The sequence below is a fragment of the Meleagris gallopavo genome, chromosome Z (genome assembly GCF_905368555.1).
Source record: "Meleagris gallopavo chromosome Z, MGAL_WU_HG_1.1, whole genome shotgun sequence".
Lineage (NCBI taxonomy): Eukaryota > Metazoa > Chordata > Aves > Galliformes > Phasianidae > Meleagris > Meleagris gallopavo.
Genome location: NC_139435.1, coordinates 67,172,055 through 67,198,855, shown reverse-complemented (window position 1 = coordinate 67,198,855; position 26,801 = coordinate 67,172,055). Strand labels below are relative to the sequence as shown.

At 41.6% G+C, this 26,801-nt stretch overlaps 1 protein-coding gene across 15 annotated transcripts in view; it reads left to right on the top strand.

Moving 5' to 3' along the window:
• Window positions 1–252: 252 nt before the first annotated feature.
• The window catches only part of ELAVL2 (ELAV like RNA binding protein 2), an 89,593-nt gene continuing 63,044 nt past the window's right edge, over window positions 253–26,801 (top strand). For 3 of the 15 annotated variants that reach the window (XM_085213415.1, XM_085213411.1, XM_085213407.1), the window contains exons 1-2: window positions 645–754; window positions 1,584–1,642. Coding sequence is in view for 7 of the 15 variants with exons in the window: in XM_085213401.1 (XP_085069527.1) it covers window positions 588–754 (167 nt within the window). In the remaining 8 variants the exon portion in view is untranslated. Of the gene's footprint in view, window positions 755–1,352; window positions 1,391–1,453; window positions 1,477–1,583; window positions 1,643–26,801 lie in introns of those variants that run through there. The other 12 variants (XM_085213401.1, XM_085213400.1, XM_085213406.1 and 9 more) reach the window with 10 other exon arrangements.

Genomic DNA, 26,801 nt, shown 5'->3' with positions numbered 1-26,801 from the left:
CCCTCTAGCCGGTGGGCGGGCCGAGCGGTGGCGGCCGCGCCAATGGGCGCACGCGGCTCCGGCAGCACGCTGCTCTGCGCCGGGCTGCGGGCGGTGCGGCGGTTGCGGGGTGCGTGTGTGCGCTGGGGAGGGGGTGCGGACAGCCGCCCCCGCGCCGGCGGGCGCGGCACACGCAGCCGCACGCAGCCCGGCGGCGGGCAGGAGCCGGCGGCGCGGCCGCTATAAATCAGCGCCGCGGTCCGCCTCTGGCACGGCGCGGCTCGGCACGCGTCCTCCCCTCTGCCCCGCGCGCAGCCCGCGATGCGGCAGCGGGACCCGGCCCCGGCGACGCGGTGCTAAGAGAGCGGCGGCGACGGCAGTGAGCGGCAGAGCATCGCCCCGCGCCCGCTGCTCTTTGTTCGCGGTTCTCCGCCTCCTCTTTTTGTGCAGCGGAGCGCAGCGCTGTCACTGCCGCGCTGTTGGGTTCTCCCCGCCGATTTTTTAATTTTTTTTCCCACTTTTCCCCTATTTTTTGTCTGTCCCCTTTCCCCTCTCCACACCCCCCCCCCCCCAGTGTTAGACTGCAGGGAGAGGGAGGGAGAGGGTTTATGTCTGCTTGTTTTATTATTTTATTTTTACCCTTTTCCACGCCCTTTCAGAACTATCCGCGATTTCCCTCTTTGCGCCTTGCCCTGAGCGGACACTCCCTCTGCCCCTCGCTCCTTACCCGAGAGAGCTGCGCCGTCACTTTTTGCTCTGAGCCGAGCGGACGGAGGTAAGTCGTGCTTCGCTCCGGCCGTGCGTGCACCGCGCATCGCTCTGCCCCAGGGCAGAGCCCTGGCGGAGCTCAGACTCGATGTGACCGCCCCGTCCGATTGCGATGCGGAGCTGCGGGGAGGCGGGGGGAGAGCGGCGAGAAGTTGTGGGGTAGGGGCACTGCGGGTGGGGCCGTGCCCCTTTGTCGCCCCATCGCGGAGGGCCGGAGCCGGGCGCTGCCATTGTTGCTTAATGTATGCCCCGCACGTCGCTCCGCGCCCACCTACTGCCGTCGGGAAGGGATCCGCACGGTAGCGGCACAGAGCGGTTCCCGGTAACGGAGCGGCACTACGACGTTCTCTCTGTATTCTGCCGGGTGGAGGAGCACAGAGCCACGCGTGTCCGATCTCGCGGGCGCGAGGCCACCGTCGAACAAACGGCGCAGGTGTCCGGCGGCCGCCGCCCCGGCGCTCCCTCTGCGGCGGGGAGCGGGCGGCAGGCGGGCAGGGAAGGGGAGGGATACCGGGGGCGCGGCCCGCGCGGGGCTCTTTGAGTGGCCGCCGGCAGTGTCATTCAGGCGGGGGCGGGCGGTGGACGCCTTTATGGGCCCGACGCCGCAGGGCGCAGGATCTTTCCAGCGGGGTGGTATCGGCGGGTGCGGGCGGCGGTGTTGGAGCTTGAGGGACGGACGGACGGCTGCGAGGCCCCACGCAGCCCCCGGAGCGCCGCGATGCAACGCGGGTGTCGGGGCGGGGGGCGGCGGGACGGGGCGGGAGGGGGCGGTGGTGGTGCGTGGGTACGGAGCCGCGTGGGGCGGACGGAGACCTCACCCTGCGCTGTCGTCGTAGGTAACCTGCGGCTTTCCGGCAGCGTTGGATCGCTGCGCTCCCAACTTGAGAGCTCCCAGGTATTTGCGGCGTGGCATCACGAGTGCTTACGACCTCTGGCAGCCTATTCCCTGCGGACAGACAGCCCTTCCCTCTCTCTTCCTTCCCCCTCCTCCTCCCAACCTTTCCCTCTCCCCGCCTCGAGGTAGATGTTTTGCGGCGCGCTCCAGGATTTTTGCGGACCTTTCCGCGGCACCTGTGCCGGACCCACCTTTCGTGTGGTGCCGGCATCGCCCGACGACGGCTTTAGCCCTTTCCCGCGCTTCGTTCCACCCTTGGCGGAGCCGTTCGTTCCTTCGAGCGCTGCGGGGCCGAGGGTGCGGCCGGGGCGCGGCTGCCGTCGCAGCTCTTCTCTGACGCCCTCGCCGGCGCTGTGCGCACCGAAGTAGTATTTTAGTTTATTCTTGTTTTTTTTTTTGTTTTTTTTTTCCTGTCCCTAATTTTTTGGCGAGGGTTTGGTGCTGAAGGAAGCCTCGTTTTCGGAGGTTTTGCTGCGGGGCGCAACGCGTCGTCCGTGCGCTCCGTGGAGCGGTACTGCTGCGTTGTTCCACCCCCACCCGCGGGGATGCAGGCTGCGCTCTCAGCGCAGTGCGTTCTGTGCGGGTCCGGGTGGCACCGCGGGCGTTCTTTTTTTTTCAGAAAGAAAACAAAATTCATTTTATTATAGTTGGTTTAGGCGGAGTCCAAAACTCTGTAATGCGTTGCTGCTCCTGGGAGTTCGGAGGACAACTCTAGTTTGATGATTCAGTCGAGAACTTCGGTGTCTGGATTTCTTAAAAGTGGCATTTGTTATAAATTGTATGCGTCAGTATGTGCACATATATGTTCTAAAAAAGTGAGGGGTGCCGATGTCTGTACGAAAAACAGCCTGTCCGATTTCATCTGCCTTTCTCTATCTGTGTTCACATTGAACGTTAAATAAAGCGGATGGAGGTGGGGAAATGCGTCGGTGAATGGGGACACATTGGGGCAGCAGACACCAGACATGTGGCTATAGCGTCGGTTCGGTCCTTTTTCTCTTTTTTTTTTCTCTTTTTTTTTTCTCTTTTTTCTCTTTTTTTTTTTCTCTTTTTTTTTTTCTCTTTTTTTTTTTTTTCTCTTTTTTTTTTTTTTTTTTCTTTCTTTTTTTTTTCTTTTTTTTTCTTTTTTTTTCTCTTTTTTTCTTTTTTTTTTCTCTTTTTTTCTCTTTCTCTTTTTTTCTCTTTTTTCTTTTTTCTCTTTTTTTTCTCTTTTTTCTCTTTTTTCTCTTTTTCTCTTTTTTTTTTCTTTTTTCTCTTTTTTTTTTCTTCTTTTTTTCCTTTTTTTTTTTTTCTCTTTTTTTTTTCTTTTCCTTTTTTTTTTTTTCCTTTTTTTCTTTTTTTTTTTTTTTTTCTTTTTTTTCTCTTTTTTCTTTTTTTCTCTTTTTTTTTTTTTTTTCTCTTTTTTTTTTTTTTTTTCTCTTTTTTTCTCTTTTTTCTTTTTTTTTTTTCTTCCTTTTTTTCTTTTCTTTTTTCTCTTTTTTTTTCTCTTTTTTTTTTCTCTTTTTTTCTCTTTTTTTTTCTTTTTTTTCTTTTTTCTTCTTTTTTTTTTCTCTTTTTTTTTTTTCTTCTTTTTTTTTCTCTTTTTTTTTTCTCTTTTTTTCTCTTTTTTTTTCTTTCTTTTTTTTTTTTCTCTTTTTTTCTTTTTTCTTTTTTTTTTTTTCTTTTTTTTTCTCTTTTTTTTTTTTTCTTTTTTCTTTTTTTCTTTCTCTTTTTCTCTTTTTTTCTCTTTTTTCTCTTTTTTTTTCTCTTTTTTTCTCTTTTTCTCTTTTTCTCTTTTTTTTTTTTTTTCTCTTTTTTCTCTTTTTTCTCTTTTTCTTTTTTTTCTTTTTTCTTTCTTTTTTCTCTTTTTTCTTTCTCTTTTTTCTTTTTTTTTCTCTTTTTTCTCTTTTTTCTTTCTCTTTTTTCTCTTTTTTCTTTCTCTTTTTTCTCTTTTTTTTTTCTCTTTTTTCTCTTTTTTCTTTCTCTTTTTCTCTTTTTTCTTTCTCTTTTTCTTTCTTTTTTCTTTCTCTTTTTTCTTTTTCTTCTTTTTTTCTCTTTTCTTTCTCTTTTTTCTTTTTTCTCTTTTTTCTCTTTTTTTTTTCTCTCTTTTTTCTTCTCTTTTTTCTTTCTCTCTTTTTTCTTTTTTTTTTCTCTCTTTTTCAGCTCTGGAAGTGGTGCTCAGTGCCTCTCCTTCCCTGCCGGCCTTTTGGGATTGCTGCACTGGGGGTGGTAGCTGAGCGCTGGACTGTGAATTGGGTTTAAATTACTCATTAATCATTTTTAAGTACAGAATTGGCAGTCAGACTGGTTTTCCTTAAAAAGAGATGCTGTGGTTGAAGCCTTTTGCTGTGGTATATTGAGAGAATTTGTGATTGCAGACAACATAGAAATGACCTTGAAAGTGCTGAGGAATTTTATCATGCTCATTAAAATCTGGTGAAGCACGGCTTTGGTACTGTGTTAAATGTGTTCTGGCTGTACCTGAGCTGATGTTTTCTCTCAGTAATGCCTTAATTTCATCTTTTTATCTTGGCAGAGTGGCTCAGCCTTCCTCTGTGTAGCAGAGGTATTAATTGCTTGGGTTTTAGCAAGTGATACCTCCCAACATGCATAAATCTCTCCTATTAGTGGCTTAAACACACTCTTGTAGTATTTCTGATTAAATTTAACTTTGTGCACTGCTGTAAGCATGAACTTTTGCTCATTTTCTTGACTTAGCCTTAATGCTGTTCTGCAGGGAGGGGCAGGTCCTTTCCTGAGTGCTCTTTTTGTAATTTGTACCCTTACTGCTGCTGTACAAACCCAGAAAGCCACAGTTAAGCTGGGCACCAGGTACAGCATGCTTAAATTACTCCAAGCAGCTGCTGACGTGAGAGTGTGTGCTTGTAAAAAATAAAAAAATAAGTAAAATAAAAAATATATGTATATATATACAGCTTTTGGGCTATTCCCAGATTTCTGTGTGGCTTCATGCAACCTGCACTGGAGATTTCCTATTCAAACATTTGCAAATCTAAAAGATTTTTCAGGACAGACAAAGCTAAGCTGCCTTTATTTAGGGACACAGTTGAAGATAGATGAGAATGGATCAAACATTATTTTTTAAAAAAGGAATACTTGAGCTTTTTTGTTTCTTAAAATACGTTTGTGCCATTGGAGATGTGGACTGTGCAGGTAAAAATAGTACAGGGATGCACACTCAGCTCCTTCCTCGTAGCAGTGATGTCAAAATGCTGCTTTTATGGGCAAAGTCCTTGCTGTCCTGCAGCGTAATGACTTCTGTTTCTATTGCTGAGGTTCTTCACAGCAGTAAAACAGAATGCTTGCTAACAGAGAAATTCAATTTGTGATGAATATATGTTTCAATCTTAATTTAACACGATCTTTGCTTTCTGTCTAATGCTCTACTAATAAATGCTGCTATCTATAGAGGGCAGCAAATGTCACTGGATGCTGCTATGAGTTTAAAAGTAAGAACACAGCGTTATGCGCAGCATTCTTGTCCTGACAGAAATCAGTGCTATCAGCAGGATCAGCTGATGTTGGTTTGGGTTTTGCTGTTTGCAGTGGCAATTTTGAAGGAAGTAACTTTTGATCTCATTCTGCTCAAATCTATCTAATTTTGCTTACTCAGAAGGATTAGCCTGGTGAAGCCAGCTGCCCCACTCTTTGGGCTAGATCAAGGTGTGTTGTTGTCCAGTTTCTTGGTGAATTTGAAGTCATCCTAAGTTTTAAGTGGTAGAGTACCACTGAGAGGCAGATTGGTCTCTTGATGACTTCAGAAGCTCAGGGGTGGTGTGGGCACTGAGCATGGGAGGTGCCAATGCTAAGCACGCTGCTTTCACCTGGCAAGCTTTGCTGCTGGTCTGTAGCAGCTCCTTGAATCTAATATTTTGGCATTCAGCAGCCGGGTGTTGTGCTAACCTTGTCAGAGCTTGGTCACTGCTGTATTTGGAAGTTCTCTTGGTTCAGCATAGGCTTTCTGTGCAGCAGGTGTACCTTAGGAGGAAGCCCTCATGGAACACCAGGATCTGGTGAAGAGTTCAGTTCTTCGCTTCTAAAAACTTGATGAAAGAGTTATAAGCTTATTACTGCAGATATTAGGGGGGAAAAAAAAAAAACTTTCAGAGAAGCCTTAGAAATTTTAAATGTATATCAATTTTTTTTGAAGTCATTATTCAAATCTGATTTTTTCTGGCAAGATTTCCAGAGTTTTAGTAACAGTTAAAGATACAATAACAGGAATTGTAATAGGAAGTCATTATTCCCTACATTTGAACATGCAAATTGGGAACAAGCATAAGCTTTCCAGATGGAGCTTAAAATGAATGTCACGCTGTTTTCTATTCTGTTTGAGCCACTGTTCTTTGTGGTATTCTCATAGTTAAGCATCAGGGGTCTTCACTTGTTTTGGTAGTCACAGTGAGCTTGGGCATATGCAGGCTTGGTAAAAACTATAGCTTCCTAATAAAAAGTCTGCAAGGAGACGTGTTGCTTGGCACTGCCTTGCTGTGAAGTGCACCAGCTTGGGATTGCTGGGAATCATTCTAGGGAGTTCCAGGCTTCACTTCATGAAATGTTCTGTGATACTGATTCTTCACTGCCTTCTGCAGTCCGTGGCTTGCTGATGACTCAGATGCTGCATATACAAGAGGTTGGGGCAGATGAAGCTTTAAGATGTTGCAGAAATAACTGAGAATCTTGGTTTGTTGTAGTTAGCAAAAAGGGTGCATTCTGATAAAAACTGCAGTAGTTGACCACATGATGCAAGCTAGAAAGCAATGGAGTTCTGAAGATGCTGTGGGCACATAAGAGTCCTGAAAGGTGCATGGCGCTTTCTCTTTGGTCTTCATCAAGCGTGGAGTGGATTGAGATAATGTTGAGATGCTGAACTGCTGGAAGGTGATAATTTCTTGAGTGCTTGATACTGGAGTACTGGCGAGATGGGAGAACATGCACATTTGGAAGTTATGAGTGCTTGCTGGTGTATTTATTGAGCATCCTTTGTGTAGCTTTATGCTAGCTGCATTTGCTTTTGGAATGAGTTTCGCTACATCTTTCCTTGGATTAAACTGGAAGAGATTTATGCAAGTTTTATGCAGTGAAACTCCATTTCTGTGACTGCTGGAGTATTTATGTTCTTCTGGTGGTCAAATTTTAATGACAGAAATAAAATCAGTAGGATTTATTACACAGTGCAGATGAATAAAACTAATGTTTACTTGGATTTTAAGGAAATTTGTAGGTTAAGTGCCTTAATTTGACTTCTAAGGAATGGAGATTCACCTGTAGAAAGGGAGAAGTAGTACCAATTTGACATTTCCACTGGTAGGGTCTCTGTTTCTTATGTTGTTGACAATACTTTAGCTTCATTTCTTGCATATTTTTTTTCAAAAGTAGAATTACTGGTTGGTAAAGGTGTATTTGGGATCTGCCTCCCAGTGTGCTCTGTGCTCGCCTGTGACATGCTGAGCTGATTCTGAATTTTTTGGCCGTCTTGCTGGGGTGTGGGTTGGTGGGGCTAGGAAGTAGGCAGGAGAATAGATTCCTCCTGCAGTGTCTGCCAGCTCTATGTGGGCTGCAACCCCACGTGTGAAAGGACCTTCAAGGATTGCTTTGACTTCATTTGGAGGGGAGCAGAGGGCGTACTCCAACTTTAACATTCACGGAGACTAAATTAAGTTCACTAGGGAAAAAGATGTGGCTTTCAGTCCTGTAGCAAGAACTGTTTCTCCAGGACTGGGACAGGGAAATACAAGGTATGGATATGAAATGTAGAGGGTTGCAGGGTTTTTTTTTTCCTGTGTAACTACATGGGAAGCTTAGTGTTTGCAGGCCTTCATATAGGAAAAAATCAGATAGAATTTCATGTTTGTGTCATTGCTTTTTTTGTTAATATTGGAACTATGAATTGCTATCAGGAGATAATTCTGTTTTAGGCTTGCTGTAGGAAATACTTACAGTGAGAAATGAAGTACACAGGCACCAGTAGAAGATCAAGGGTTTGCCTGTCTGTTGTTTAAACTGGCCTTGTGAATTTGGGCCTCTGTAGCACGCCCCTCCATTTTCAGTGCTGGTGCAGAACTGTGCTTAACCTCCGTGCTCTGAGTGCACCTGTGAATGCTTCCTTGCAGTCACAGTACTCTCCCATCAGAAACAGCTATGCCTGATCTGACGCAGTGCAGAAAAGGCTGAATGGTAAAGCAGCTTTTAGTAAGTGCGTGGTGCCAGTGGGGCAGGAGCAAATACACCCAGCCACTGTACTGAAGTTTCCTGCAACTTTAGGTAACTCGGAATAGAGTGCATTTGGGGGAGGAGGGGGAGATGTCCTTTGGAGCTGTGCGCTAGGAGCATGTTTCTGGTGAGTGTGGGAGGCAAGTAGAAAGAAAGGTACTAGGACATCTGATTGATTGTTTTGTGCTTCTATGGGCAGAGTCATTGCTCTTAAATAGGTAATAACTGTTTGGCCAAACTGCCACAGTTAGCAGCTGCAGGCCTTCCTCCCTTTTTTTTGTTTTTTTGTTTGTAATGGGGTCCTTGTTACTCTGCCCTCCATTTTGTTTGTCCACCCGAAATAGCAAAAATACCTAATGCTGTGATCTGTACTTGCATTCATCCACTAGCTTTACTAGCATTTCATACATGAGTAATAAGATTTTAGTGCAGGGCAAAATCTTAGAATTTCCTTTCTTTTTCTGTCAACTGCTTGCTGTGGTTTTGAGCCAACAAATGTAACTAGATATAGGTATACAGGAAATATTGCAAATCAGTTGTTATACAAAGAGCTTTCAAAATCCTAATACCTGCTATAATCATAATTAGGGATTTTATTTTTATCTCTAGTAACGTGGTTATAAATCCTGTCAGACTTCCTGCTGCAATTTCTTTCTTCCCAATATGCATTAGAAGCTGTTTTCTGTCTGTTTTCGAAACAGGGACAACTAAAGTCATAACTCTAAAACACCATATGCTTCTCATAACAAACTGTGCATGTGCTGCTTGCATGCATAGTGAAGAGAGTTTATTAACAAGCACAACTTTTTTTGATGTGTTTGTACCTTCAGCTAGATCCCAAAATATAATTACTGATATATAACTGCTACTCTTAATTTGGCCAGAGCACCCTTTCTAGAGGGGACTGGAAAATTGCTGACAAAGTGAACTGCTTAAAATGAAGAGTATAGGAGCTGCTTTTGCATTCAGATAGCTAAACTGTGAAACTTGGCATAGAAAGTTGCGTTGGACTGCATCCATGGTTGAGAAGTTGGTAGGCAAGATGAGGATTACAGCCTCATTAACCAAATGAGTAGCTGAATTTTTTTTCTGTAATGATTGAACAAACTGAAAGAAAAGTAAATTGAGTCATACTTGTCTTTGGTTAAAGGCTATTGTCGTAAGGAGAGTGATTGTAGTGAAAATTCTCTGATCCACTGCAACTCAGTAATACAAAACTAGTCATCTTGGAGATCAAGTGATGGCCAGTAATACCTTACTGAATTATAACTGGGTGCGGGACTACTTTTTTTGTGTGTGAAAGGTTTTTTGCATAGCTAAACTCCTATGAAATGGTTGAATGCTTCCATATCAAGGAGTGTGTAACAAGTTACACATATGATATCTCTGAAGGATTTTTTTGTCCAAGATAGTGTTAGTTAAAATGTGTTCTCTATTACTGTATTTTAGTAGACTGGTGACTTAGGGCAGTGCAATGGATAGTCTTCCTTGACTTCAGTAACTGGAGGCCTGTCCTGTGAGGAAAGCCTGAGACAGCTGCTTGATCATGGCAGTTGCACCAGACCACGCTCCACGCTTCTGTCTTACATTCAGTGCTTCTGCAGTAGCTCTTCTCATGACTTCATTTGAGAGGGCTATGTTGCTTTTTTTTTCTTTGTACGTCTGGAAAACATGGCTATTGGAATGTCAGGAAGGGCTGTAGCCATATAATTTATCACTTTTTTTTTTACTCCATATTAAGATAATGGAGTCAAATTGTAATACATATGTGCCAGACTTTGTATTGAACTACCTAAATGTGTATGAAGAGCATGATTTAGACATCTAGTGCTACTTGGATCGCTGTTAACACTTGAAATATGGATGGCTGGTGCCTGTATAATATACATTGATGAAAGGGTTTCTTAATCCTAAATGGAAAATACAGAAGTTCTTTGGGTTAACGGGAACAGGAATTTTTTTATTTAAAAAAAAAAAAAGTGTTTGAAGTATTGTATGTATAACATAGAGGTGAAGAGGCTTTTCATGTTAGGATGGCAGATGAGTAGTTTGAGCAGTATCTGACTCGGGTTTGAGAAGTTATAAGGCTAGACTTTTGGGTTATCTTTTGGGTTCGTATATGCTTGATTCCATCTGCCTTGCTATGCTGTTGAAAATCAAAGAGGCGGCAAATCCTTGATGTCCAGGTGTGCTGCTCTTTCTGCTTTGGGAACATACCATTGCTTGTACAGTTAGTCAGTCCAAATCAGTGCCAGCCTGCAAATGGAAACATTGGTGGCATAGTCATACTCAAGTTAAACATTTAAAATGGTTACTTTATGATGATAGGCACTAGGTGGGGCACTTTGCCCCTGGAAAGTACTTCTTACATAGCTCCATACGGGCTGGGAAATATCAGTATTGTCTAAAGTTGAAGGGTTTTCCCACAGTTGCCGTGGATCTGTTGAACTCCTTGGATTTTATAAGAAAAACATTGTCTTTAAAGATTGTTGCTTCCTTTCTTTTTTTTCCCTCCACCTTACTGCTCCACTTACTACTTGGGTAATGCCAATCTACATCTGGACTGGCTGGCTTGTTTTTCTCCACTGTGGCAACAGGCAGCACTGGGCCTTAGCAGCGGGGTTTGTGCCAGAGGACTCACGGGCTGAGCTCTGTTGGTTGTCCTTTGCACACAGCTAATTGCCCACCACAGGGCATGATTGGGCCTGTCTGGTGGCTCTGTGGTGCCTCTTTGGAAATGGATTTGAGAAAGTGGTGAAATGATGATGTGCAGGTGGGTAGGAGTGAGGAGAAAGGTGTGGTGACTAGTCCTGTGTACACTGAGGTCGGGGTGGAAGAAGGTGTTCTGGGCCCTTTGTTTCCCTGTAGCCTATGGGGAGGCCGTAGTGGAGCAAGTGAACTGTGTGATGAAGTACCTGTAAAAGCCTCTGTGTCTTTCCCCCTCATTCTGAGGAAGTGGATGAAGGAAGGGAGTGAAGTTGAGCCTGAGAAGATGAGGGTAAAAGGTGAGCAGAAACTATTGTTTTAATTCCAGTTCTGTTTCTGTTAGCCAAATCTTTTAATTGGAAGTACATTAATTTTCCTTAAGTTGAGAAGGCTGGTTTCCAAATGTAGTTGTCTGCTCTGATATTTGTGTGCCTCTGAGATATGACTTCTCCAAATAATCTCCTGGTCAACAAGGAATAACCAGGCTTCAAAGCGGCTGAGGAATTCAGGCTGTTAACTGTTGAAAGCCTTCTTCCTTTGTGTTTCAGTTTATGGTTACAGGTAGGGATGATTACTGTGGGTGGGTGTTGTAGGTCAACAGGCAGGATATCTACTTGATAATCCTTTTGCATGAGTAACTGACCTGGTACCAGATTTTTGTTTCCAAGTGTATTGGCATTTGGAGTTTTTAAATGTCGTGGTACATGTGTTCTTGGCAGACACGGATCCTGTCCTTCTCAAGAGGGAGTAAGGTGTTGGAATTAATTTTTAGAAGGGAGTGTTTCCAAGGCATATGACTTGCTTCATTCTTTTATTGGTTAAATCAGCTGTCAGAGTTGGTTCTATTTGTCTGTGGATTAGGGAACTTTTCAATATCATTAGTGTTCGCTGGCATAATTAAAGATCTGCAGTCATCCATCCCCAAAAGTGAGAGACCTTAAAACTATCTTGTTTGAAAGAACTATCTTTGTTCTTTCTTTAGAATGTGTGAAAGGTGTGAGCGTTAGATGTTGTGTCAAACTGCATATTAATTGCAATATCATTTTGCAGGAGGAGAAGCCACTGTCAAATATTTGCTATGTCAGAAAGGTTGGGAATGTTCTTCGTGGCTGGAGCAGTGTCTTACTGCTGTTACGTGAGTGCAGTAAGGGTTATCTGAGGAGCCTTGCTGTGGTCCGTGAGTAACTCACTGACTTGTGGGAGTCATTTCTGTGCAAGTCAGGGAGAAGCTGAATCTAACTACCCAGAATTGATTACCGAGAGTAAGTTGTAGAGGAATGCACATCTTTGAAACATAACTCTGTGGCTGAGGAGAGCGCGATAGATGTTATCTGCCTTGAGTCATGCCTAGCATGATTGCAGTTTCCTGCAGAATTCTGGTAACATCTTAGGCAAGAGGTGGCTAGAGATGGAAAATCTGTAGGATTCCTGAGTTTAGTGGTTAATACTCCATGATTTTCCTTATGAATAGAGGTCTTGTGTACTCTGTAGCACTGACTATATTTAGTATGGAGGAGCTTGCCCTCATCATGTCTGTAGATGGTACCTATTTGGATGAAAGTCATTCACGTTCTTCAGGGCAAATCTGCTGTCCTGAAGGTCTGGAACTGTTGAGAGAAAGGAGCTTTGAAGGGCTGCAGTCAAGGCAAGAGCACTGTGCACCCCTGATTCAGGCAGACAGATCACTAGCAGCCATACTGATGGGATCAGGGCTTCTCTGGGGAGCAGGTCCTGGGCCTTGTGTTGAGCAGGGACAGAGAGGCTGAAAGAAGGGAAAGGTTTTTCGCTACAGGGATGACAGGGTGGTAGTCCAGGGAGATGTAGTCTCACTTGTAGAAGGGCTTCCAGCCACTAGTGATAAAGTACTGAACAACGTGTTCTAACTTCAGGGCACTGAGTCTGTTCTGGTCAGAGGTCAGATTTCACACCTGCTATCATAGAACTTTTGTTCTGAGTTGGACAAACTCATGAAGAAAAATTGAGTCCAGCTCCTACATCCACACAAGGCAATCAAGGTGTTAAACAGTTTGTAGCCTGAACTTACTCCTGATCTGAATGACACCTTTGTCTACCTCTTTGCCTATTAAATGCATTTATTTATTAGACAGAGTTCAAGTATGGCAGAGTCCTTAGATTTAGGTCTTTTATAAAGGAAAACCAGGCATTTTTTTTTTTTAATGAAACAATTCGCTTTCATAGTGAAGTTGAAAAATCTTTAGGGTAAGTTTTATTTACTGTAGCTGACCTAAAAAAACTAGGAGAGGATGTAATAGGTATGTGTCAGGGTCAGATGCTGCTTTGTCATCTGCTTCCTCTTTGAGAGATCATGGGTTTGGAAGCTACAGCTTTTGGTCTCAGTTGACAGCAGCGTTGTATAAAGAACATGACAAAGTCAAGCTAGAATGCTTTAATAACCAGAGATGCTAACACAGTGTGAAGCTATTGGCTATATGAGCTGCCTTTCAAAGTGAAATCTAGTCCTTTATGCTGTTTTTACAATTGTAACTCTAAGGTTAAGGTTCTCTGTCTTCTCATTCAGGCTCTAGGTATTTGGGATGGCAATTAGCTAGTATTGCTACATACTACGTGGGCAGCAGCCCTTCTAAATGTTCTTTACACTTAAATTATTTGTGAAGCTTGGGATAGTAGAGCCAAATATTTTCTGATCTTAAAGGCTATATGATGTAATTCGTTTGAGAGAAGAACTTAGAAGAAGAAAATAACTTAGTTGTCTCTTCCTCATGTAAGTGACCTAATCAAAAGTAAACCCTGTAATCTGTCTGAACTTGTTATCCTGGGGATAAGCTCAGAGGCAGGCAGGTTCCACAGTTAGATTTTCTTCAGAGTGCTATTAAAGCTAAAACAATGTACCTCTTCATGAGCCACTCTTCAGAGCAGTGACTGTCAGAAGCCTTTTCTGAAAGTCCCTAAGGATAGATTTGGTCCGAATAAGGATCCTTTCACAGTTGAGATGTGAAGGTGTTACGGCTGCTCTCTGGGTACAAGAATTGAAAGAGCTAACTGGCCAATGCTGACACAATTTCTTTGTGCCAAGGAGAAGCTGCTCAGAGTTGTTACTTGTGTATCAGTTTGCTTTTTTTTTTTTTTTTTTCCTGGTGTATTGGTACAGATTTAGATGGCAAGTAAGGTTTTGGGCATACTTCTAGGACAGCTAAGTGTCAGAGTTTTGGTGAGGTTCAGGCTCTTCTGGAGGCAAGTCATACAGAGTCTTATGGACTAGAGTAGCTTGGTGTGGTCAGTATTTATCTTTCTAACAACAGTGTAGAGCTCACTAAAAAGAATCATAGAATTGTATAATGGCCTCGTTTGAAAAGGATCACAATGATCATTTGTTTCAAGTTTCAACCCCCCTGCTGTGACCTGCAGGGTCGCCAGCCACTAGACCAGGCTGCCCAGAGCCACATATGGTTGAATCAGGGTGGTCATAATGATGGTCAGAGGAAACCTGCTGATGTAGCAACTTAGTGTGGTTTGTTCTATGCTACATTGGAATTAAATTTATATTCCTCCCTGACTTACCATTTAACACACGGAACTGACTATAATATTGTAAAGTTAAGTTTTAACTTAGAGGAGGTGAAGAGTTAGCTGATCTTCTGTGCTTCTAAACAACAGAGATGCTTTCGTATAGTAAGTGAAACATCTAAAGACTTTGTCTATAGCCATTTATTTCTGACTGTAATACTGCTATTGTGTCCTTCTGGTTCTAGTTATGAGATGGTAATGCTGCAGAAGAGGCATACTGCTTGCCCTTCAACAGTACGTGACCGAACTGGTCACAGTTTGTATCGAGATTACCATACTTGCTTCCTATTTTTATATTATATAGCACTGCATAATCTCAGGAGGATTAGTGCTAGGCATGAAAATCACGTAACTGCCTGAAGAATTATGGAGAATTTGAAAACTTGACTATTTCACTGTACATGACTAATGATTGTGCATCAACTTCTTTGCCTTGACCACAGACTTTCAGAATCTTTTGAGTTGGAAAGGATCCTTAATGGTTGGCCAGTCCAACTCTCCTGTAGAGAATAAGGACATCAGGTTGCTCAGAAGTACAGCCTGATGTTAAAGATCTCCAAAGATGGGGCTTCCGTCATCTCTCTGTACAATCTGTTCCTATGCCTCACCTTATCTCCAGTCTGAATCTCTGAATTCATTATATCCTCTCTAAATTTCCTCCTTTCTAGTTTGAAGCCATTTCCCCTTGTTTTATCACAGCCTGCTAAAGTGTATGTCCCCTTCATTCTTTTATCCTGCCTTTAGATATTGAAAGGCTGTTGTCAGGTCTCCCCAGAGCCTTCTCTTTTTCCAGGATGAACAGCCCCAACTCTCTCACTCTGTCCTCATGAGGGAGTTGTTCCATCCATGGGGTCATTTGTATAGCTCTCCTCTGAGCGTACTCCAACAACTCCACATCTCTTCTGTACTGAGGACTTCACATCTTGGTTAGTACTTCAGGTAAGACCTCACCAACACAGAGCAGAGGGTCAGAATCACCTCCCTCACCATGCTGACTGCTTCTTTTGATGCAGTCGGGGATACAGTTAGCTTTCTGGGCATGAGGGCACATTCTGGCTTGTGTCCAGTTTGCCATGCAGCAGTATTCTTAGTCTTTTGCAGGGTCATGCTCCATTCTTACATACTCTTGCTTGTATTGAAGGTGGGAGTTGCCATGACCCTGGTGCAAAACTGTAGACTTGGCAGGGTCTAACCTGTCTAGGTCTCTTGGGTGGCATCCCGTCCCTAATGTGTGTCAGCTGCAGCACAGAGTTTGCTGTCATCCACAAAGTTGCTGAGGGTGCATTCACTTGATGTCATTGAAGATTTTTAAAGAGCACTGGTCCCAGTACTGACACCTGAGAGATTCCACTCATAGTGATGAGTGATCTCCATTTGGACACTGAACCACTGACCACCTCTCTCAGGGTACAGTCTTGCAACCAATTCTTCGTTCATTGAGCAAGTTCATTGTCAAATCCATGTCTTTCCAGTTTGGAGAGAAGAACATTATGAGAGACTGTGTTGATGTTGATCTTTACTGCTTGCAGTCTTTTGAGTGCAGTGCTTGCTTCATGTGAGTAGATGCTGAAGGCACTTACTGTGGATCCTAAATTGTATTATAGGTGTGTTCTACTTCACGGTCAGTGATTCCAATTACCTTTAGGATTGTGCAGATTGAAGTCAAGGTGATAGCTGTCTTCAACAGTCGTTTCACTTCAGAACCAAGAGATCTTGAAAGAGAAAGGAGAGACAAACTGATCTGCAGCTGATCGTGTCAGACTCTCGTTAAGTAGCTATTGTGTTGAAGCATAGCATCTTTTGAGTATGAATGTAACTAGAATTGGAATATTAACTAAAGTTAATATTTGTCTAAGAAAATGGGAGTTAGAGAGGGTCTTACTCCCACTTTTCCCAGGGGAAGCCCTTTCTTTGTTGCATAATCCTAAAACATTTACAGTTTATAAGAGTTGAATGACGTGGACAGAATTGCTTGAGATGGCAAGTATAGCAAGTATAGCTCCCATCATACAATCTAAATATGATAGTAATGATTTGGGGAACCTTGTTCTGCCAGAGCTGCTGGATCTAGTCACGTGTACTGATATAGAGGGAACTTGAGAAACGTGGAGACAAACTGATATAATGGGAAACAGGAAAAAAAAAATCTGTCTAGTAGTCAGATTAAACTTTTTTCTGTCCTTGCTTAATACTTTTTCTGTAAGTAGATAGTCATAGGTTGTTCTGCCACAGTAGCTTTTTTATTACCTAATCAAGATTTGCAGGTACATACTTTGCCAAGTGATGTCAAGAGGGAATCACATGAAAGAAATGCTCTATCATCTTTTTCTAAAGATACCTGCCTGGATTTTATATGTATTTTCTGTCCAGTGAATTACAGTTTTTTCACTTAAGAATAAATAATAGCCTTCCTTTGAGGTCTGGTTCTGGGGTGAACCAGGGTGTTGTCATCAGTTTATTAACAAGATTAGCATTTGGAGTAGGTCTCTTAACAGTGAACAGCTGGCAGCCTCTATGACTCTCCTTCTAAAACCATACTTTACAATAGATATCTGCAGTATAATTTCCTTGAATTGCTTTGCTGTTCCTTGATTAGGAAGTACTTATGACTTACTGTGCTGTGTGGATATATAGAGAGCACAGCTTCTTGCTGGCTAATCAACATTTTCCTGCTTTTTTTGCATTACAGATTTAATCTTAAGTTTAAGCACCTTTAAAACCTGCATCACTACAGCTGCATATTAGTAAAACACCTCTGGAGGTGGTGTCTGAACTCAGACCTATGCTGTTTTTTTTCTTAATGCTGTCCTTTCTTAATCCTAAACCCTGCATTTGGATAGGTAAAAAATTTTGTAACATACAGAAGGTAAGTGACTTCATTTTTTCAAGCATCTTCTGCTTTGTTTTGTAAGAAGCAGTGTGCAGACTTATATAAAGTTGTCTATTTCTCATTGTAACACTGTCTGATTTGGAGAAGGTGAGTGGATGCTGTGAGAATTTACTTCAGGGTAGCCCTGTTCATTTGTCCTGTTGTCAGTGAACAAGCAGTTGAGTGTTCCGTTTAAGCTCAGTAAAAACAAGTGACTTTTCTGCCTGTTGTACTTTAGAAAATAGCTGATTTAAACTTATTTATATGTATAGCTTATGCTGCGCTTCTGTGAGATGAGTCAAGAAATACAAGCAAAATATACACCACTGCTGGAGTTCTTACTTGCCTGATTCTGTGTGGAGTTCCTGAAAGCTGAAGTGTCCACTTGTGAGTAGTCGTGGCTGATTCTAGTACGTGATGTTTCTAAAGACAGTTTACTCCCTCAGCACAAGCAGAGACACTGAGAAAGCTAGGACCACTGGTTATGCAACATCAGGATTCTTAGCAGTTTAGTGTTTCCACTCTACTTTTAGTCCTTAGATATAATGTTTATGATGTTTGAAAACACTGTTCTACGTGGAAAGAAACAAACGTAAGTTGATGTAAGAGTATGGCATCTCATCTGTGCAAAAAAGAGGTAGTATGCTTGTACTTCAGTGCCTTACTACTTCATCCTCTCTCTGTGCAAAACAGTAGTGTGTTGCTCAGCTTCAGCTAATCATTTGTGGTTATTGTTCTGTTAAGCAGGCAGGCTCTTGTGTGTTAAAGCAAGCATTGGTGACAGGTTAGTATAGATGCTGAACTGGAAATGATTTGGCAGCTAACTGGTATGACTGAACTGTTGCCTGGTTGCTTTGTTGTCTGACTTTTTTAAAAAGTGTACTGAATTTTCTCATTGAGGCATCTGTAGATTTCAGAATGCAGGGTGACAGGAAAGCAAAAACACTGACCTGAAGTTGAAGGTGCTTGGTTGATTTAGCACTGCAGGATTTGCTGTAAGAGGAAAACCTGGTTGGACTCAGTCTAGCAAGTGCTCTGCATTATTTAGTGGAGCTGTAGAATAATCTGGGTTGGAATGTTTCTTAAAGACAGTCTAGTTCCAATCCTTCTGCTATGGGATCAGGTTATCTAAAGCTCCATCCACCCTGGCATTGCATTCAGTATAACACTACTGTAAAATTCAGTGCTTTTGGGAGATGTCATCAGAGACTGCTCGGTGAAGAATTTCGTAGGCAGTATTTGATATTTGGAAGAAAGAAATCCCAGAAAACCAGAACAGTGATAAACTTGCACAATGGATTAAGCAACAGTTGCTGTTCAAAGCAATTTCCTTCTGCTTCAATTCATTCCCAAGTGTGCTTTTTTCCTTCTTTTTATAGCTCATGTACAACTGTTCCTTAAAAGTGAAGGACTCCGTTCTGAAGCTTCCGTAAAGGCATGACACATTTTGTCTGTCTCTAGTTGATAATGAAGCTGTCACAAACAGCCTCAAGGAGGTAGACTGTGCATTAGTAATGTCAGAGCAGAATTTCAGAGGTATGTTTTCAGAAACATCAAATGGGTATGTTTTAGTCAAAAATTTGAAGCCTGGAGGTCTTTCTCAAGCTTCCTGAGTTTGTTAACTTGTTAAGCAAAGTGGCTTCCCTAGAAGTTAAGGATAGTATTGACAGGATTTCTTAAATGATGTTTCAAGCATGTTAATTATTTCTACATTTATTCCAGCTAATTGAATAACAAGTGGTTCCTCGTCTGCTGTTAGTACCTCCTTAAGGGACATACTAAAACTATCATCATAGGACATATGACATATGGACATATGGACAACATACTCACTTATTCTTCAGTATTCGTGTGTATAATAGCACACTTCAATACCTGGCTTTAAACAAAGTCAACATGGAACACCATCCCCAGCACCAAATCCAGCTGAGTTTAAAGTTTCTCCTAGTCAGATTCTGTATTATCTCTGTAATATCTTTGATGCTTGGCCATTTTCACCATGTGGAAAAGTCTTTTCTTGTGTTTAAGATCTACTTGTATTTCTGCTTGCTTGTTGGTTCTTGTCTCTTCACTGGATACCACTGTCTGGCTCAAGTCTTCTGTAGTTCCCTCCATCTGATATTTGTACTGGTCTTTCCAGGAAAGATCAAGTGAAGGCACTTGAATACCTCAGCTTCTTCCATGACCATTGTTAGCAGGTACCATGCAGCTGTAAGGTCTTGCTCTTTCAGCCTTTGTCTTTCCAAATGACTATCTTAAGCTGAAGTAACTTCTGCAGTTTGAAAACGTGTGGTTTAGTTGGCTAACATGTTAGCATCTGAGGAGTAGAAGAAAAACCTCAATGCTTTTTCCTCCTAGGGTATAAGTTATCTTTTGCAGTCTGCTTTTAGTTCTGCTTTACACTTAATCTTTGTTGATGATAGTAAAGATCTCCAAACCACATTATTTAGACTTAATTACTGAGACATTTTAAGAGCAGTCAATATCCCTGTGTTCAGAAATGCAACTTGGAGTAGCAGTTCAGAAGTACCTTGAAATCAGACCCTCTTTGCACGGAAACACTGTAGTTAACCATGTGTGTTGTCTTCTCTACAAGTTGTGAGGCTACAGTTGGAGACTGTGGTATAGAATGCTTGATTGACTGTTCTTTTTGAAGTTACTGTTCTATTCATAATGACTTTCCATATAATGAGTTACATTAGAGGGAAGCACTACATAATGGATATGTTTTTTAGTGTGGTATTAGACAAGTCCTTGTTTTTAAGATTTATTTTAAAGAATGTTGTTGCTAAGATGTCTACAAGGTCTAAAGCTAGACACTTATTGCAATAGTCACTTCACTCTCTGCAAGAAGACTGAAAGGGGATTAGGGTAGGTCTGTCTTCTGCTGTCCTGCACCCCTGTGGCTAAATTTTACTTCTAACAATAAGCTTCAAATTTTAATCTGCATCTGGAACCACTGAGATTCTAGCAAAACCTGATGTTACTACAGTCACTTTTTTAGAAAGGGGAAAGATGTCTTGATTTGGCAAGCTTGCATTTCGTTTGAGGGCTATGGAAGAAATCAAGTCCAACTGCAACCAAACCATACTACCCTAACTCTAACAACCCTCTGCCAAATCATGTCCCTGGATCCAAATGGATTTTAAACACATTCAGGGGTGGTGATTCAACCACCTCCCTGGGGACCCTATTCCAGTGCTTAACAGCCCTTTCTGTAAAGTTTTCCCTGATACCCAACCTAAACCTCCCCTGACGAAACTTAAGGCCGTTTCCCCTCGTCCTGTCACCAGTGAGAAGAGACCAACCCCGCTCTCACTGCTATCCCCTATCAGGTATTTGAAAAGAGCTAGAAGATCTCCCCTCAGCCTCCTCTTCCCCAGACTAAACAGCCCCAGTTCCTTCAGTTGCTTCTCATTGGGGTGATTTTCCAAGCCCTTCACAAGCCTTGTTGCTCTTCTTTGCACCTGCGCCAGCACCTCAACGTCCTTTCTGTACTGAGGTGCCCAAAACTGAATACAGTACTCGAGGTGGTACTTCAGCAGTGCCGAGTACAGGACAGGATTTCTTCCCTAGTCCTGCTCACCACACCATTCCTGATACAAGCCAGGATGCCATTGGCCTTCTTGGCCATCTGGACACACTGACAGCATATGATCTCTGTGGCTGCAGGTTCAATACTCAAATGCTGTTCCAAGCACCCTGTGTTCCTTGGAAACGAATTGCATATTGATATTTAACTTATTTTTTTTTCCTCTTTTGTTTCCATCAAGGCTACATCACAATCGCTTTCTGTTCACGAACTGAGTTTCAAACAAAGCACAGATATTAATTGCAAAGATCATTTGCTTGTTACAGAAATAATTAAAAATCATGGTTACTTTTCTGGTGAGTTCTCTAACTTAATCACTCTTTTTTTTTTTTTTTTTTTAACACACTGAAGCATTTTGTCATCTTAATTTGAATACGGATTCCTAATTGGGGAGAAAAATACTAAGGACTGTGCTGGAAACAAAACATTGTAGCATTATAAGTCTTTGAGTTCAGCAAGAAGGTTATGTAGGTCTTCTCAATGCCATGACTATATATAGAGTACTGGTTTTTGCCCAGTTCAGGTCTGATGAGATCTGTAGGATGGAATGATACAGCATACCAATGACACAATGATTGGAGTTACCACTCTGCAAAGACTTAGTGAAGGGTACTGTAGATCTGGAACATAGGAAAAAATCTAGGAGTTTAAAATCCTTGGAACTCAAGAAACGCACAACAAAACCCCCACTGTTTCAGTAGTGTCCTTAGTGGTGCCTGTATGATTTGAGCAAGAGTGAAGTACCCTGGGCAGAAGCTCTTGTATCAGTTGTCTGAATGAATAATTTGTGATAATGTCCTTTGACTCATATCATTACTTCTAATTCAGAGGAACATCAGGTGTTAGAAGAGAAGCTGAACCTATGTAAGATGGTTTTTCTGAATAACTGCAGGCTTGTAGACTTGGGTTCCTTAATTTCCCTAGCTTATTGGAAAAATAGGCCTGGTGAGCACATCCAGACTTGCATGAATCTTTACTCTTAAACTCACAGGAGAAGCAGCCATCTGTTCTAGGTTGTGTATAACTGTCAGTGTTTAAATAACTTTGTTCTGTGCCAAAACTTTGTGTCCTGTGCACCAGTTGAGCTGAGCTGGTGCAAAGAATAGAAAACAGACTTAAAAGCACTTCAGCAATCTGTACAAACAAGAAGTGTTATGAGCTGAGGGAAAGTTACTATTTTGGGCCTTGTGTCCATTAACACTTCTAATGAGCTTGAAAATGGTCTATTATGTGAGACTTCCTGGTTGTGAGACAGTGCTACCCCTCTACAACAGATCGTGCTGAGGGGGAAGGTAAGGTTTGATTCGTTGAGTTCACACTGATTTTCTTTCAATATGTTAACAAATTTAAATGACAGAAGTGCACCCCAAAGACTTAAGTAAAAAGGGTTTGGATAGGGTGGCACTTTGGGAGAAGCAAATCGTATTATATCATAGAATGGCTTGAGTTGGAAGGGACCTCAAAGCCTATCACGTTCCAACCCCTGCCGTGGGGGGGCTCCATGCAGCCTGGCTCAGTGCACCTCCAGGGATGGAGGATCCACAGCTTCTCTGGGCAGCCAAGTGAAGCCTTATGAAATGGGCTAGCACAGCCTGGCACATTTCTGTTGGTTTGCTGTTTTGTTGTTGTTGTTGTTGTTGTTGTTTTTTGAAGTAAAGTTTCACTTCAGGAGCCAGGTAGTATGGTGCACAATGTGCTGGATAAGCTCTGGTCTGTTAAAACTTGAGTGCATAAAATTTCTGAAGAAGCAGTCTGAAAGTGTTTTAAAAGCCAAAATAAAGATGAGGTCTGGACTTATTATTTGTAAGCTCCTGTCATCTCCTGCTGAAAACGACTGTTTTTTAAAGTGAGGTTTTTCTCCAAGTGAATACGGGGAAGCTTCTAGTCTCTTATCTGATGTGTCTACTGGAGTTTGGTACATACTTATTACTGATACATGAAAGATTAAAAGAGGCTTGCTTGAAGAAGCAGCCCCCTGTTGCAACATTTCCTATGCTATAGGGCTGCTGGAGTGTCAAGATGCAAAATGGCTTCTCTTGAAGATAAAGTAGATTTGAGATGTAAACTGACTTAAAGTTGTCACCGATCTTTGATACCTACAAATGGCTGCTGCTTACCACTTTCATCAGTGATTTCCTGTTTTTGTGCAAGCACTGCATGGTTTGGGCCTTTGCTGTAAAACTTGAGGTATGAAGAAATCTGCCTTTTGAATGATTTTGATGTTGCAGGTATGACTTCAGGAATTGATATGAGAAAGCAGAAAAGGAAACTAAAGAATTATTGGGTATTCCACCTGATACTCCTGTGTAGTTAACCATAGTACTATGGTTTTTTTTTTTTGTCTTCTTGATTTGTCTTTATGTTTACTGCTCAAAGATGAAAGGGGTTGTTGCAAAGCTGTGAGACTTAGCATAGTGTTCTTAGGTACAAATGGATTCCTTGTTAGTATCAATGATAGAAGTACCATTACAGTATCACAGAAGTGGGATGAAATAAGATGTTGATGAGTGTCTTAACAAATTCAAATAGTATCTGTTGGGTAATAGTATCTAGGGTTTGCATCGTTAACAGTTGAAGTAATATGTTTGTATTCTGCCCATCTTCCATGGGAACAATTTGAAAGTGTATCATTGAAAATACTATTTGATTTCTTTTTACTCAGGCCTCCTGGATTTTTTGGTTCCTTATCAATGCATTCAAAAGGAAAATAGCTACCAGGGCAGGTACTCCAACAAGTAGTGTGCATGATGCTTTATCGAGATGAATTTCAACTTCAGAAAACAACTTCTTCTGGAAACAGAAGATATTGGAGTTTGAAGAATGCAAGGTCTGCAAAATGAGGGCTTTTGGTCTGGTGCTTAAATTTCACCCGGAGAATTTCTTTCAGAGCCTTTCATAAAGTCTTCTTTATCTATTCAAACTCATTTAACCTGTTTAGCTTTTATTTTGTTGAACCCTGCTTCTTGTAGGTGACCATACATTTGCTGAACCCTAGGTCTCTTACTAGGACATCAGTCTTCTTTCATTTAAATAATATACCAATTTCCCTAAGTTAAGAAAGCTCCAAAAAGTCTTCTACCTGGAGATAGTATTGTATACAGAACTGATAGAATTTCCAGATGAAGGTATATTTTTTTTCTAGGATAAGTAATTTGATTGTCCTCTCAGTCATCTCATGATTGTCAATTTTAGTACTGTATATGTTAAAGTCACTTCTGAAAAAGCTGTTGATAACTTCTCTATAAGAGGCTGTAAGGATTGTTAACAGTCTTTTTGTTAGGGTGGGAAGTGAAATACTTAAATGTGCAAGTTGTAAAAGTCGAAGGTTGTGCAGCTAAGGGCTCCCAGTGTGTTAGAGCTTACCTGATGGAAGCTTTTGTCGTTCTCATCACTTACAGCATTCAATGGGATTGGTTTGTCAGGCTTGACTTGGGATACTTTTTAAGCTTCTGTGTGTAAATTTTAGTAATATAATGCAGATGTGGGACTTGATTAATTTTAAGTAGGCTTTGCTATGAAGTAGGTAAATGAAAAGGGGCTGTTCTGAGTTTTTTGGGGGTCACACTGCACTTAAGCTTGTGCAGTAGAATAATCTGCTCTCGGGTGAAAATTCAGTGCTTGTATAAGTGCCTTCTGATTGAATTCCCTCTGGGAACTTGATCAGTATTAATTTAGTTCTCCTTAGTACTGTTAGGCACCAGTGTTTGAGATTGCAACTTTGTGGGGTGAAGGAGTTTGTTTTAAGGAGGTGGTAGGTGGGAAAATACTATGCTCCTGTGGTCGTGTATGATCAAATAATTTGCAAACACTTATTTGAAAGCCAGGAGGAACAAGGAGTCCCAGGAGCAGATTGCATGCAGAGGTGAATATAATCTACTAAATCAGTTTGTGGGGTTGCAGTTAGTTCTGGGTGAAGAGAAGACATTGTAATATTCTTGCAAACAGCTGATAGTACTTCTCTCCTTGTCAAGTGGGTTCTCTCAGCCAGCTGAACCAGGTCTACCATTTACTCCCTGCTGAGGTCTGTAGAAAGATTCCTGCTGCTGCTTCTCTGACACCTGTCTTCAGTAAATGTCAAACTCCACTCCCAAAGTCATACCTCTTCTCAGTGCTTTAGAGAAAAGTCTTGCTAATAATGTTAGTCTCTGTAGTTAACCCGCTTATTGTAGTGAATTTGATAGAAAAATATAACAATTTGTTCTTTGCATAAGCAAATTAGAATGTAACAGACTGGTGTGACAGCTGGGATACCACACCACTTACTGCTTTTTTTTTTTTTTTAAGAAAAATAACATTAGAATTGAGGATGGTTTTTTCCCCCTGCACTTTTTTATTGGGATTTCTGCTTTTTACTGTTAAATGATGATTTCTCATACAGTATTTTGCTTTTTCCTGGTTATAGGAATCTGGGAGCAGAGTGTGTGTGTGTGTAAGTACTTACTGTTTGCTGTAAGTTAGGTTTTAGAGCATTTGCCTTACAGATGATATTGAAATTGATTTATTTCTACTCCTCCTGAATAGAATATAAATGTTTCCCCTGAAATTGTTCTTAAATTTCAGTTTCCTTTCGATTATTTTATTTTTTTTTTTGGACAGCACCAAAACCAATCTTTGATATTTTAGGCTGTAGTGCTAGTGTTAGTGGTGAGCTTGTTTTTGAAATACCTGGTTGTGTCTTCAGTTGGAAGACCTTTCTGTGGTCAGAACCACTTCTGTATGACAGATTGGTGTGGTTGGTTGATCTACCTCTTCACAAGGCTCACCTGGCTTCCTTCGAAAGGGTTGCCTTAAGGATACTGAGTTACTGGCATGCATCCTCTGACTAAGGAGGTAAAAAGCTTGAAGCTCTATGTAGTGTAAACAAGAAGTGTATTGTAGTACTTACTAGAACTAAATGCTTGTTTTTGTTCTTCCATTCCTTCTATGTATATCCCCAGCAGATCTGTGAATCCTCCCACATGTGGAGTGTGCTGCAAAGAAGAAATGCAGCTGTCAAAATGAAGTTTCTCTTGTTCAACATGTGTGTGATAAAAATGTGTAATAAAAAATGTGTGTTAGAGTGACGTTTAAGCTTGCTCCTTTTCTGTGAAGATGGTGCTTTTTGAAGTACCCATTGTGTGGATAAATCTTTGTCAGAGCTAAAAACTTTTAGTAGCTCCTGAAGCTTCTCCTACACTACTCTTCTTCTTTCTGTCCCCTTTCTTATAAAGATGGTAAAAGCAGATCAAGTAACATTATATAAATATGAGGCAGTAAGTAATCTAAAGCATTCACATTTAAGTTTATTTTTTAATGGAGTATTTTGTTCATTGACTGCCTGGTAGCTATACTGATTAGTTAGTAGACTCTCTGGAGACCAGAGAAGTCCCGTGAGACTGGAAAAATGCTTGTAAATAGAGGCAGACATAGTGAACTTCATAATACAATCCCAATCTTAAACAGCAACCTTGATAAAAATGTGCTAGCATATCAAAGGCAGCCAGCTGACAACTTTCAGTGGCTACCAACAAACTACTCAGGCTTCAAGTTTTTGTATAGAAAACTGACAGTATTCTGAAGTCTTGAGTTCAGTCACAGACTTACTGTACTACCTACTTGCTTTAAATCTTCTGGATAGTTCTGTCTAGAATCGCAGCATGATTTTTTCTGTTCACCAAAGCTGCATCATGACTGATGTTTTCAGATTGACCATAGTCTCTCCTCTTGGAAAGGTTTGTATGGTATTCATGTAGGCAGCTTAGTTTGTTTACCCAATTTCATTGTGGCTGATCACGGGCTCCTATGTTGGTATCTGTGTATGAATTATCAGGAAGGAGAACTTCTGCTTTTCCTTATTGTATAAAGTAGTGAGTTATTGTGGGTTTGAGGAATCAGACATAATCTTCTAGCAGCCAGTGAATGTATCAGGCTGCTTACCTAGTCTGATAACATGGCAGTGATATATCCAAAGAGATTATGAAACAGAGTAGTAGTTTCAATGTTGCACTTGCTGAGCTATGGTACAGAGATTGTTCTATACCTGATGATGAGAACAGTCATGGGTTGTTGGTAACTTGGTGAGCATGCAGCCTCAATGAGCTGCATTGCTTGCATTGTAGCAGAAGGCTTTTCTTTGTGATTCATTAGATGCAGCTGCAATAAAGTAGAACCGTCTTAGATATGATCTCAGCTGATCAATTGTGGATATTTTTGCCAAAGGTTATCATGCTGGTTTTTCCTCGTAATTCTTTACT